Source organism: Melitaea cinxia, chromosome 6 (genome assembly GCF_905220565.1).
Source record: "Melitaea cinxia chromosome 6, ilMelCinx1.1, whole genome shotgun sequence".
Classification (NCBI taxonomy): Eukaryota; Metazoa; Arthropoda; class Insecta; order Lepidoptera; family Nymphalidae; genus Melitaea; species Melitaea cinxia.
Genome location: NC_059399.1, coordinates 586,125 through 601,401, shown reverse-complemented (window position 1 = coordinate 601,401; position 15,277 = coordinate 586,125). Strand labels below are relative to the sequence as shown.

General features: G+C 33.1%; 1 protein-coding gene across 1 annotated transcript in view; it reads left to right on the top strand.

Annotated features, from left to right (window-relative positions):
• LOC123654464 (lachesin-like) overlaps nt 1–8,612 on the top strand; it is a 160,492-nt gene extending 151,880 nt beyond the window's left edge. The window contains exons 11-12 of the mRNA XM_045590364.1: nt 6,200–6,334; nt 8,518–8,612. Coding sequence (XP_045446320.1) covers nt 6,200–6,334; nt 8,518–8,612 — 230 coding nt within the window. The remainder of the gene's footprint in view (nt 1–6,199; nt 6,335–8,517) is intronic.
• Nucleotides 8,613–15,277: the final 6,665 nt, after the last annotated feature.

Here is a 15,277-nt window from a genome sequence, read left to right as displayed (position 1 = left end):
TTCAGAAGTTTCACTTCTAACGTGTGTGAATTGCACACACACACTTTTTTGTTATTGTATTCAAAGTATAATTCCATGAAAATTCATTGCTTTAAGAATGCATGCCAATAAAAAGGCTATCTAATAATTGGAAATTGATTCTCAAATATACCGACCTCGGTAATATACGCTTTTATATCCCTAGGGATGGAATTTTTATCACATAATTTTGGCGGTTGATTTCATTTTAATCGTTATTCAATGGGAACGAATTATTATAATCTGTATATTCATCGTATAATTTTCTACGATTATGAACGGAACTTTTTTATTTAATTTTTCATTTTATTAATTCATTAAAAAAAATGGAATTCGGTTTAAAATTGGTGAAGGTGTTCTGAAATATGTAATATGTGTGAGTAAAAAAAAACTTAATTGAAAAAATATTTTCAAGTGATGAATAAACGACTGTCAGCTCAGCCTACTGCAGTCCACTGCTGGAAATAGGCCTCCCCAAGTTCGCGCCAGACATTACAGTTTTCCGCAATCCTCTTCAAGCCTACACCGGCAATCTTACGTAGATTGTCGGTCCAACGGGCCGCGGGACGTCCGACACTGCGTTTGCCAAGACGCGGTCCCCACTTCAGGACCCGTCTACTCCAACGGCCATCAGTCCTGCGACACAGATGACCAGCCCACTGCCACTTCAACTTGCTAATTCTGTGGGCTATGTCGGTTACTTTCGTTCTCTCGCGGATAGTCTCATTTCTAATCCTATCTTTGAGAGAAACTCCAAGCATAGCCCGTTCCATTGCACGTTGAGCGACTTTAAAATAAACTACTGATTCGAACTAAAATATTCTTTTCTTATTGGATAGCCCACATAATGAGGATGGATATAGGCTATTTTTAAAAGCTTTTATTTAACTCGTGATGTGTATGATAATTGAATATGGAATTGCCTTTGCCTACACACTGTTAAAGAATTATTGTTACCATATATTGTAATTTCTGTTAGTAATTTATATACCGGGTGATTTTAAAAGCGTTTTGGAAACGAAAATTTTGAATTATTTATCAATAACAGAATCTATATATAACGTTAATTTAATAATATATGTATTTTTTTTCATCAAAGTCGATATTCATATCGTTTACAGACAAAAAGTGAGAACCAGTAGTAGCGCTACACGGTAGGTACATTCTAAAAATAGAAATACTATACGTTTTAATAGCGAGTCACAAAATCGTATTAGCCAATAAAAACAAAGCTACCGAGTTGCGCCGGAGTCGACCAATGACGGCATCGCTCACTTATCCTTGTAATCGTCGGCGTCCCGCGTCCCTGGCTTTCAGTCGGTCAGTAATACCATAACGGTTCATGCGTACATAAGGTCAAGGACGTTTAAATTATTATTCGCCGGAGTTTGAAGATGTTCTTGAGTACTTCGAGCGCGATCCTGGCGGAGGACAAGGGTGGCAGCAAGAGAATTCGATGTTAGCCAAAACTTCGTATGGAAGATATTACGTACACAAGGATTACACCCGTATCATTTTCGTAAGGCTCACGTAATAAACAACGCACCGGAAAGAATCGCCTTTTGCCAGTGGTTGTTAAAGAATACAAACGACAACATACTCTGGACGGACGAGTCACTGTTTACTCGAGAGGGACTATACAATGTGCACAATGAGCATTACTGGGCTCTAATTAACCCCCACTTGATACGAGAAAACCATCACCAGGTTCGTTTCAGTGTGAACGTGTAGGCCGGTATTATTAACGACCAACTAATAGGGCCTATTTTTATTGAAGGTCATCTAACCGGCAATTCGTACTTAGAGATGTTAAGGAGAGTAATATCTGAGTTAGTAGACGATGTACCTGGACAGTGAGTTTAGTGATAGGTGGATAGGTCGAGGAGGGCCTGTGTCTTGGCCACCTGGAAGTCCTGACTTAACGCCCCTGGATTTTTTCTTGTGGTCGGAAATAAAAAGTTATACACGTCAGTCAATATGAAAGCTGTGATGATTTACGCATTGCGATAGTGGACGCTTTTGATAAAGTGAAAAGTGATCAAGACACATTAAGAAAATTAAAAGACAATTGTATTAAACGCGTACGTTTGTGTATCGAACACAGCGGACTCCATTTTGAGCAGTTGCTTCGATACAGAGAAGTGTAAATAGTGTAAATAAACTGTTAATAGGTATGTAAGTTAATTATTCTGTAGAAAACTCCGATTTTTTAAATACGCCTGAAGTTTATACCTACAGTCCGTTTATAAATTGATTTGTTGTGAAAAGAACAATCGTGGTTAATAATCGAAAAGAAGTTTAAATAAAATAGGTATTTCTGACGGTCCTAAGCCCGTGTAAAGTATGAAGGACAAACGAGTCTATCTACGTAAGTACTCGCTAGCTCGCGCCTATAGGTATACTTTTATCAACCGAAGCGCGCACGGACGTGTTTCATTCATATAAACTAATGAATGAATGATCAGTGCCTTACTACTTTCCAAGTCGATCGAATAAAAATGAATATTAAAATTGAAACTTTTTTTTAGTCAACATTACAATTGATTTATCCATTTTTATATGTACTATAGATGATTCCAAAGTAAAATATTTCGTTTCCAAAACGGTTATAAAATCACCGTGTATTTACAAAAGAAAAATTAAATATACATATTTCTGTGAATAGAGTATCGCAAATGTTCGACTACTGTGATTATTTTTGATTTTTAGTAATGTTTTGAAGTAGAGTTAAGCTGCGTGGCTACGGCAGTATTAAAATTGCCACCACCTCTCTTCCCGTGGCTGTCGTAAGAGGCGACGAAGGGATAACACAGTTCCACTACCACCTTGGAACTCAAAAGCCGACCGGTAGCGGGATAACCATCCAACTGCTGGCTTTAAAATAAACAGGTCGAAGACGGGAAGCAGCGTCTTCGGTGCGACAAAGCCAGCCCTGCGGTCACCAACCCGCCTTCCAGCGTGTTGACTACACATGGGTTCACGCCATTTTTGGCGCGAACTTGTGGAGGCTTATGTCCAGGAGTGGACTGCGAAAGGCTGAAGTGATGAGGCATTTGAGCTTCCCATTCTTCTAACATAATTTTTAATATATGTATTACATAATAATTTGTTTCAATATTCATCTTAATATAACATTATAATTGTACCCATTATGAATTTAATTCAATTTCGTTAATAATTTCGAAGCCGTTGTTATTAAGTTTAAATTATCGGTTGTATTTTAACATGATAATAAACATTTTATTAACACACTCTAACAACGGTATCACATTAACGCGTTCGGTAATTGAACCGAATTTACGTAATTTATACTGTTTCAGACAAGAAATTATTTTACTTATACATATATATAGTGATACAAGCAAGAGGCATGTTTGTATCAATATATCTTATACTACCATCCCACCCCGGCTTCGCACGGGTATTTAACACAAATATCAATTTTTTTTTTTTTTTTTGGAAATGTAATATTTTTTTTATTTTTTATTTTTTTTTTATTTGGGAAACATACAATTTTATATTACATTATTATATTATGACTAATTACAATAACTGAAATCAATAAAGTTTCCACTATTAGCTAATACAACCAACAGCACTATACATTGTGTGAAACATATTTAAAAAAAAAAAATTAACAAAACAAAATGGATAAAAAAAATCTAAATTTAGTGTAAAAGAAACGAAAAATCTTTTTAAGTAGGCATATATTTAAGCATTTGCTAATAGCCTATATCATCCGCGGATAGTGTAACTTCCCAACAGTGAAAGGACTTTTGAAATCGGTTCAGTAGTTTCGGAGCCTATTCAATGCAAACAAACACTCAAATCTTTCCTTTTTATAATATTAGTATAAATATATATTTGCTATGTTGTGTCCTTGTTATATAAGTCAAAAAAGCAATATTTCAAGTTTTCCTGTAACCCTATCTTGTGCTGAAATAACTGCTTCTAACAGACTCATTGACGACTTTTGTATAGATGTAGGTTAGAAATGGTAAGTGTATATATTGCTTAATTTATTCTTTTATTTTTTTAATATTTTTTTTTATTTTGTTTTTTATGAGTGCTTAAGACATTGAATTGCACTGGTTAATCGACTTCCATAAAATAAAGAGGTTCTCAATTCAATTGATTTTTTTTAATGTATACTACCTCAGAACTTTTGTCTGGTTGTATGGATTTTCAGGTTTTTTTTTTTTTTATTCGAAAGGACCTTTCATGTGGTTGAGATCTCACTAGTAATTTTTGAGTTACGTCGAATAACGCGTATTTACTTGACTATTTTTTCGTTGACCTACATTTTATTATACCGGGACTTTCGGGACTTTCTAGATGTACCGATTTTAATGATTCTTATCTCAATCGAAAGTTTGATACTAGTGTTGTGGTTCCATTTAAATTTGATCTAGATCTGTTAACAATTTTTTGAGTAATCTTTGATAACATGTATTTACTTTAATATTTTTTCGTTTACCTACGTTGTCGAATTAAAGTCGGTTGTTTTTCGTTTGCGAGCAAACACAAATATTTATCAACCAATTTAGTTTTATAATTTTTACTAAAGAACGTTTAAGAACATATAAGTTTCATAGTCACACAGTTAACGTTTTACTTTTTACAAAGTTAAGATTCTATCAAAGTAATAAAAAATATAAAGACAGTGGGCTTATAGTAAAATATTAACGGAACTGCTTCGTCTTAGATTTCTTATTTTATATACTAACGTGAGTTCGTTGCTCTCAGCAGAGCGCTCTTTTTATATTGACATTCCTTGATAGTACAGATTGGGTACCTAAGTAAATTAAATCAAGTTAATTTTTATTTGATTTTTACAAATAACGAAATCAGTGCGAATTGAAGTAAAACTTCTTTACGTACGCTTGACTTGGGTAGCAGGCTGGTGAATGCGTGACGAGAGCGCTACGAAAGTGTGATGTATATATTATGGATCATTAAAATATACGGTAGTTATAAAGTATAATGCAAAAAAAAACACTATGATATTAAATGATCCTATTATTAAAAAAAATTTTTTTTTTTTTTTGTTTACGCGTTACTGAAGAGATCTGATTTGAGAAAAATTTAAAATTCATAGTAACCTAAATACGTGTTGAAAATAGTAAAAACCAGTGAAACATGCAGAAATTTTATAAAGTTATTAAAAATCTAAAAGTTGTCTACCATCAAATTTTAATAAAGTAAAAATTACCGAAGCAGTTTAAAATTATCAATTTATTTTAAAATCTGAGTAAGTTTGTATTACATTTAAAAAAAAACGATCATGCTTTAGACCACACGACTGAAGAAGCTTTCTTTAACAAAAGGCTTGCACAATAGTCCTGTAATGTGTCTTAGATATACGAAACGCTGGCATGAGAGAAAGAGAGAAAGAAAATATGAGCTCGCACCTCCCTCTCTTGTTCCGTTCGCCTCGACCGATCACACTTTTCGTAACTCTCTCGTCACGCACTCACCAGCTTACTCCCTACGTCGAGTGTGCGTAAATAAGTTTTTAATACAGTTGCTCAAAAAGTGGCATATTGCAGGGACGTATAGCGTTCGGGATGTGGGCTATTACATACTCGTGCTTTTTTTTTACCTTTCCCGAACTCTTGCGTTCTCTTTCCCAACTGTCAAAATAATGTCTATTAAAAAGAAAAACCAACCATGAAGTTTTTACTAAAAAAAATCATAGATGTTTTTATGATTCATGCAAATACGTATATTTCTAAAAAGAAGCTACTAATTTGTTTCAATATCAGATATAATGATTTGATTGAATGAGTTTGGTTAGGTTTCATTTCATTTCATCTCATTAAATTTCATTTTCATTTCGTATCAATAAAAAACTTCTACTGAAGACTTGGCTGTATGGGCATAGTTCCCTTTGCCTACCAGAATGGGTGAAGAAAAAAAACTCTGCTTATATTCTACGGTTGGCGCCATTTTTCAGAAATTTTCTTTTTATTATTTTATTACATTGCTTCATTTTTTCGCAACTGTATTAAAAATAGTCGTTCAGTGCACATGCGGAACCGTCATTGCAACTTGTTCCGACCGAAGTCTTTGCAATGACAGCCTTTCAACACTTGTAATGAAATATACTATTTACTTAAAAAATTAACTTTGATATAATTCTCAAAAGTCATACCAGCTCATAAGCCGCGTGGCGTTGCAGCAACGCGTCGCGTGAACGCGAGCCGCGCGGTGCAGCGCGACGCGACGGAGCGGCCGAGCGTGGTGCGCGCGCAGCTCGACCGCGCGCCCGACCGCGCCCACGTCTACCGCGCGCCGCACCCGCACCACGCCTCAGGTACGCTCCTGCGCATCCCGTCCTGGACAAAACTATTTAGCTCCGTATTAACACATGCAACTTACTCATAGAACATACAATTTATTTATTTAAATATTTTAATCATATGACTAAAGAATACGATACTCAGTAAATAGTTTTGTCTACGCCTATAGTGGTTCTTACTGCATGTTTATTAGATTAATTTTCATTTGTTACCATATACCTAATTAGTATCAATTGTTTCAGTTCTATACATCCTCCACACCCACGCATGCTGTTTCATTACCATTATCATCACCTTGCATTTCTATATTTACTTGTGACTTTTGAGCTAAGATTTATAATTTGTAAGGCATATTGACATTTTTATATTACACGTTTCAAGACGATGTTTTATTTATCACTATGCGTTGTAGTTTTTCAAATGAGGATAACTTGTGGTGCAAGAAACAATACGCATGTTACAGCAAATGTCATAGACAAATCCTAGACCTGATCACGCATGCTGATACGTAACCGATTCAATGATTTAACTAAAGCCAGGGTATGCCATATATTTGAATAACGAGATTACACGCATCGCACATCAGTAGCATGCCATGATCAGATATTTGCTTACTCACACTATACAACTCTGACTTGTGAGATATCGTCCCGCCTGCATCTCAACTTCTTTGTGTTTTATTAAATTACTTACGTAGTTTCACCCATTAATAAAAGTACCTTCATGCTTAAGTCGATGTGCTACAGCAAACTCATTCTAAGCTATGTTCAAACTCTGAGTATTAAATACTATGTCATATTGTTATCCATTAGCTTCTCATTTGTACAGAAATATTTTTGTAACCAAAGTTTCGAATAGCTTTATTTTACCATCAGCAATTACAAAAGGTCTAAGACGGAAAACTCTCCACAGTCAAGGAGAAATTCAACTGTTAAAGGTTTACTCACCTCTTTGGATTCTTTGTAACAATATACTACATTATTAAAGACTTCTCCCCCTTCGCGAAGTAAAAAATAAATGCGTACGAAAGACGCAGATCTGCAGATATTCTTATCTAGATACGACTTGCTCTCATGTATGAGAATTCCTCGATCATCGTTACTTTGTACGTGGAGAATGTCAATGTTTTTTTTTTGTACTAGTATAAAAATTTCTTTGAGCTTGAAATTCAGTTATTTGGTTCAAATAAATCTAACTCATGAATTAGATTTATTTTAGGACATAGTTGTTCTTGAATCGGCAATTATTTGCTGACAGTCCACTTGAATCACTAATTTGAATTTAAATTTTAAAATATTAAATAGATTTGACTGTACACGTATTTGGTTTTCGGAGAAGTTCCATTTGATCAAGGCATGCGGCGAGCCCGGGTCGCTTTCCACTACCGCCAAATAGAGATTAAACATTCAACGAGTTCGCATACACACTTAACCCTCATAAATATTCAGTACAAACCGCGTACAATCAATTCTTCCAGTTTCCAAGCTTGAAGAAAAAGTGTTTGAACAGCCGAATAATATGATATCAAATAGAGAAACGCGTTTGAATAAAATATGAGGGTTTCCATTGTGAAAATTAACTATAAAAGTAGAAGTTTCGAAGTGTATCGATTCTGACTAGTTTGCAAGCAGCGATCGAGTTACCGTTATATCTGCACTGAAAAATAAACATAGTTTATCTTGAATAATATTTTAAAGGAATAATTTCGAATATACATTCCTTATTTTACTCCAATTTGAATGTTTCCAACTTATTTTTGTCTATGAAAAAGTTTTGTGTGTAATATAACGTTTGAGAATGAGTTCTGAATTTAACAGTAGAGAATTTTTATTTTAGCACATAAAATAAAAAGGGAAACTAAAAATAATATTTTTAGAATCGAAATATATTTTTACAGTAACCATCTAAATGTACTTATTTGAAAATGCGTTCCTCTCCTTGGTTTTCGCCACGCTTAAATGCACAAAGCATTACTTTTGTACTTTGTTTCCTGTTTCGTTATTCTATCTTTATTTTATTTTTTTTGTATTTTTCTTTTTCTCTATCTTTAGAATTATGTCTGTTATTTTTAATACCTCTGGTGATAAAATTATTTTGTAATGACAATTGCAGTCGATGCAAAAAAACTCATCTTTATTTAGGATTAGTGTGCTCATTATTATGTAAATGTTTATAATATCTGTTTCAATTGTTCTAGGCTCGAGAAATCTTCAGTGCTGGCGACAATCGTTCTTAGCAATCGTTGTCTTGGTTCACATAGATTTCCTATCTGAACTCTTCATTTGTTTTTAAACATACTATCGAACCTGTATATTTAATGTACGTATATTGTACGATCATTATTTATGTTGGCAATATGATAATACTATTTTGGTTTTTTATAATGACAGAATTATTCATAATCAAACGACTGTTCCGGTAATTACCACAAAATTGTACCATTTAATAAAGTAACATATCATACAAAATTACTAGCGTCATATCCTTCTTTAAGATATAGAGTGAATTTTATATTTGTATGAAGATAAGGTCTATTAACCTTTACCCGAAATAAAAATACGATTAGCAACTAAGTGACCACTTTACTTCCATATAATCTTCCCTTTGACGTTAATATCGTTTAGATTTAAATTATTTTTATCGTTATAATTTTTGTATTATCATTAGCTTAATTATAATGACTAGATTTATGATACAGTGCTTCGTCGTAGTTATAATCAGTAAATTTAATTTCGATTGAATCAATATCACCATTCCATAGTACTTTGGAATAGTTTAAAATGTTATTGTAATATTATTCATGATTCGGGCTAACCTCTCCATTTCCGTCTCCAATTTACATTTTATACCCGATGTACTGGTGGGCATTATTATACTTAGTATAGATAAATTTATATCGTATTCATTGTGATGCCATGCTTCGCGTGAAATTGTTAAAATGTGCCAAAGTAATTAAAACATCTGATATTATTTCGTTAATAAAATCCAAAGTTACCGAATTTTTAACATAATTTTGTTTACTATTTAGTGTTACTGTTATTTATTTAGGACAAGTGCGCACATCTACATCGAACCCAGTTGTTTGTAGTTTTTCATCAGTAAACTAATTAAGCAATGTTGAATAAACAGTCAAAGTTAAATATATTTTAGTTGTGTGAACACTTGTCTCTAGTATAGACTTCGGCTTGTCTCTCACGCTTATATATTTGTAAATATAATTTTAAATAATCACTGCACATAAGAATACATTTTAATAAAAATAAATAAAGTAATGATAAAAATAAATTGTTAAATTAAAAATAGATTATGTACCTATGAATGTATAAAAGTGTATCTTTTATTATGAATAAAAGATATATCACTAGGTTAATATTTACCTTAACAAAACCTCTATTGTACAGATTATTGTGCGATTCTGATGATGTAAATAAGAATATTAAATAAATTAGTATAAAATTATTTTGCATTTTTATTAATAATTTCACTTTTTATATTCTTATTTTCTTATAATAATAATGATAAAGCTAAAATAAAAAATAACACACAGTAAGCTTTATTTAAAATATGCGGTAAGTCCATTTAAAACGATACATTTATATATTCAATTTTGGGTGAAAATCAATTGACTAGGTTGGCAAACACACGTACGTCTCCAGTACCTGCAACACCAGAAGCATCGCAAGCGCATTGCCGACCCTAACCCCCAATCCTCCCCAGGAGTTCTGGTCACCTTACTCATGACAGAAAAACATCACTGATTTAGAGCATTATTATTTAGCTGTGATCTTCTTTAAGGTACTTCCCCAGTCGAGTTCCAGATTGTGAGCAGCATACTTAATGCTGTTCTCTACGTGTGCTACAGTTATAGTCGTATCCATCTCCATCACCTACTAAGAACAGTCACAAATCGTAACTAATGATTTCTTCAAAGACATGCAGTACTTCTGATTATGTTTTCCTCTATCTTTAAGTACGAGATTATGTTATTTGTTAATTTTTATGCAAGAAAAATCAGTGATACTAAATTGAAAAAAAGCTTTTGTATTGTTTGACCGTTTAATTGAAAACTCAATTTTATATTCACTGATGCATATTGACTTTCAGTTTCTTTAAAAAAATGTGTTCCAAAATCAAAATTCAAATACTGGTGATATTAGTCAAAACCGGAAACGGAAACGATTGATCTCACGAGTATGTTGCACTGCTACGAATTTGGGTTAAATTTGAGTTAGATGCTATTTGAATAAAATATTGACATAGAATGGATCGTTCGTTGATCAAACTTGTGAATTAATTCTAAAAATAATCGTTCCATATATTTTACGATCGAATAAAAGCGACATGAGGAAGAAATAAAAAAAAAATTGAGTTCGCATGTTGGAAAGGATCGTAAAAATTCACACATTTAATATTTTATTTGGAATCTTTGAGTGCATAAGTGAGATTTAAAAAAAACTCATTGTGATCGTAAAAAAATCTTAAAAGGAGATATAAAAATGGAAATGTTTAAATAAAGAAATCGATAATCCAGTTCTGATAACGATTAAAATAATTAAAACGACTTCTGCGGGTCGGACTATCTTATCGAGTGGCCATTCTCACTCACTCTGACAGACGTTATCGTTTCTACAGAATCGATGGTCTTTAATTGATTCCCGCTCAGCTCCCGCTACCTCCTTTGTCTTTTTCTAATCGAAATTCAGAGCAAGTGCGGTGCTAACGAATTTTTCTTAAAAAGAATACCCGATAAAACTGAAAGAATAAATACTGCTCTTTTAAACGGCTGCCGGGGAAATGGGGAGCTTTATAATTATTTATGGAGGCTTTCAGGAGCGGTCCGATAAAAACATTTTCAACCCACACTATTTCAAATGTGTACTTACTTCTATACAGCGAATGTTTTTACCAATATACGTTACTAATGCTTTTGGATTACGTTACATGGTTTCACAGAACAACGTAGACCTTTATTTTTTTGTTATTTGCTAAAGAATTTCTTCACACACTGAGCTCCTTTGGACTAATGAATGGGACTTTGATAAATACCTTTGGTAAGTCGATTTCTTACTGACTTCGCAACTCCAGATACAGTCTAAATTGTCTGAAGAAATTTGGCGTAACTTAACCTTACAGTCAAGCCAGGCAACACAGTGATAAACAGAAAGACCAACTCCACTTAGTTTTGATTTTTACTCTACTTCGAAAAGCATTTCAATAAGGTTAGTGTGTTGTTATCAGAATTATAAAAAAAATTCGACAAAGAAATAATAGAAACGTAGAACGCTAACCAAAATACACAATTAAATATTTTTATTTCTGACTTCAACTTTGAGTGAGAATAAGTAGTATACTTTATCTAACAAGAATTTATCATAGGGGTTATAGAAAATTATAGAGTAGTAGCAATTATTCTCAATAAAAATAACCTCTACAAGAAATACTCGTCAACATAGAGGAAGTTGTCTAACTAAACACCAACAAATATAATAGACCATATAACAAAGTACAAGTCGAGTCGAATGCTTAGAGATGTTCCATGCAGTTTGTCTTAAGGTACAATAGATTCGTATGAAATCAACGAACTAACTACATGAACTGTGCGTAAGCTACAAACTCTCAAGGCTTTCATTAGGGAGTCTATGTTCCGGCAAAACTTAATCCAAACCATGATTGAATGTATAACGTTGTAGTTAAAGTTTGATAACTTAAAAACAACAAGAATATCGACCAGGGATTCAATTGAAAAGCGTTGAGTGTACTGAAATTGATTCTGTTGTACTGAATATAGTGAAGATTTAATCTTTAGAAGCATTATCATGGTGTAGTTGCATATTGTTTTGTAATCATTGTTATTCTGAATAGCCTTTGTAATAGTCATATCTCTGATAATTATTATGAACCATTTTAGTATTCTTGCAATTGTATTTAACAATAATATTAGTGCATGGATACCATTTCAAAACGATGAACTCATCAAAGTAAATTATATCACCCATACTGCTGTCAGAATCAAGAATAGAGTGACATTTTTATATTATATATTACACTTACCATTCTCTTATCGTTATTTTTTTCTCTTATCTCTTACACTCCATATAAAATATAAGTATCTGTTACGGCTTTACTTCTTTTTATAAATATATCTATGCTATCTGTCAGTTTGTCGTTTATTGTTTTATACCGCTATAGGTTCTATGAGCGTTTTTGGCAGTAAATTTTTGCTGTCAAAAACATGGCTGAGGCAGTAACCTAGTTGGCCTATTCTTTTTTCTCGTCCTTTTATTTTGCCCTGTACAATATTGTATTGTTATAAAGTATGTATCATTTCAACGTTTGTAAACTGGTAGGCCAATGAAAAAGTTTTCTTTCTTTCTTTCTTTTTAGATTTTGATCTAGCCTTATTGATACCATTAGTGACATGTGCAGATGGACTTGTATGGCGTAAAGATGGGTTTTTATCACCTTTCAAATGCCCAATTTAAAATAATTAATAATAATCAAATAATTAAAGAACATAGTTACCAGCCCTTTTTTACGTGGGGAAAATCCATCATGAATACCCTACAGCGCGGGGGTGCCAGAGGGTTATGTCAGACTCCTACTGATTAAAAAACCACCACGTGTGAGAAGTCGTCCCCCTGGGTGGCGCGGGATGGGGTCCCGCTAGCATTCGCCACCTCGCCCTAGCATAGTTACCAGCCCTACGTCAGATTTTTATCACCTTTCAGATGCCCAATTTAAAATAATTAATAATAATCAAATAATTAAAGGACATTACCAGCTCTACATCACACTTTGTGATAAAATCTCAAATATTTACGTTTTAAAGCTTAACTCGAAGCGAGACGACGCGATCCCTATTTTATCTCTGCGTTACCTAATTCTTGATTCAAATTAAATTTTCTTCCATTTGGTAAACTAATATTTGACACTTCGGAAATTCTAACCACGATAACAAGTTCAAATTATTGTTCAACCCAATTTGGTTATCTCAATAAAGAAATTTCGAATGAATTTCATGAAATGTTAGAGTTGTTTGTTTTGTCGTATCGCGTTCTGCTTGCTCGTCTCTCGACGGTTATTTTTTTAGAAATATTTTCGTTGAGCATTCTGTTCTGTTTTTAAACTTGTCTGTAACTTACATTAGTAAAATACTTAGTTTACTTACTATGATACATTATGAAATACAGAGGTATATCGCACAACGAAATAAAAATATCAATTAGATTCAATTTTGGTCCCGAATTTCAAGATATGACGTTATGTATATAATTTTGTTAATTTGTCATCCCAATAGCAACAAAGCTTTTCATCGTTGATAGTAATTATTGTATTTCATATTCTTATTTACAAAAAAAGTAATATATAGTCATACGAGTCATGTCATAAAATTATTTATATTTCATAACGAATAATATAAAACTAAATTCGCTGTCACATGATTTACAGGACACAAAATAGTTTAACACGAGTGACATAGAACAAAAAGTCCATAAAAAAGTGTCAAGTGGAGCCATAAACAATATTACAGAACGCTGACGCAATTTCACACAAGGGGATTATAAAGTTTTACCCATTTGATATTTTGCAACGTTATAACTCACGTAGTTTGCCCCAAAAACACGTATAGGCTTTAAAGAGCCATAAGTCTAGTAGTTCCGCAGTAAATTTGGCACAGCCTTCGAGGACAAAACCGCAGCTCTAAGAGAACAAGTTTAATTGACGCAAGCTACCGCAGCCGAGCGACGTGTCCTTGCTAATTCTGCAACATATTGCTAATTTTTGCCGATTATTATTTAAATTTTGAATCTATATTTTTTCTGCCATGGTCAGAAATTGGCATCTAATTATAATTACTATGCGAGTGATTCATTGACACATGTAATGTATGATGATTCTACTGTTATATATTTTTAGTGAACTAATAATTTACTAACTGAATAAGAATACTGTTCAGCTTGTTGTTTTACATTTTAAAAATGAAGAAAAGGACTAAAAATACAAAATATACAATTCGTGCAACTCAAGTTGCACGGCCCCACGTGTACATAGCACACATAGAATGAATGTCTGCCTCTATCAGCTATAAAATTTTACGTTGTTAAAAACTGTGACGACACCAGCACGTACAATAGTTGAAGCAAGTATCCACAAAGGAATAGTATTCTGAATTGAACTCCGAACTGATCTCCTTAGAGAGATGTTCTCTACCCTCAATATATGTGCTGCTGAACTTGAACGAAAAGTGGATAACAGGTTTTCTCGTATATACTTCATTTAGGATTTTTTACAACAATTGTTTTTTTTTTAAATATATATATCGGTTCAGCCTGTAATATTCCACTGCTGGGCAGAAACAGGTCAGAGCTTAATCCACCACGCTGGTCCAATGCGGGTTGGCGGATATATTTCCTACTATGAGTAACGATTACCGAAACACGGTAGATAGATCTACGTGGACTGCACAAACACCCAGACCACGAAAAACATCTGTATCATCATCATCATCATTATCATCATAATTCTACAAAACACTGTTAATTAAAGTATAATTGGACTGACATATTCAGCCTTGCTGATAAAGACCCTAAATCATAATAGACAATAAAAAAATGCTATTGCGTTGATCATAATGGTCATTTATAATAATAGAAAATAGGTGATGAAAGAATTTGGTACATTGAGATACTTTTTGTACAAATTAAAATTGAAATGACATAAATGTACCTGTGAGCAACATAACACATTTAGTTTTACCACAAACTTTATTTTAAACAATGTTTCAACAAAATATGGAACAATTTTTACAGAGAACAATTTGGGAAGATCAAGAAATGGTCAGTCTCTAAAGAAAATTCATATGACTGTCCATTCCCCACAAATTGGACGACGCTGCCTTGATGGTGTAATTCAAAAACCAGCTCTATTTTCTATAACATAACGTTGATTATTTATTG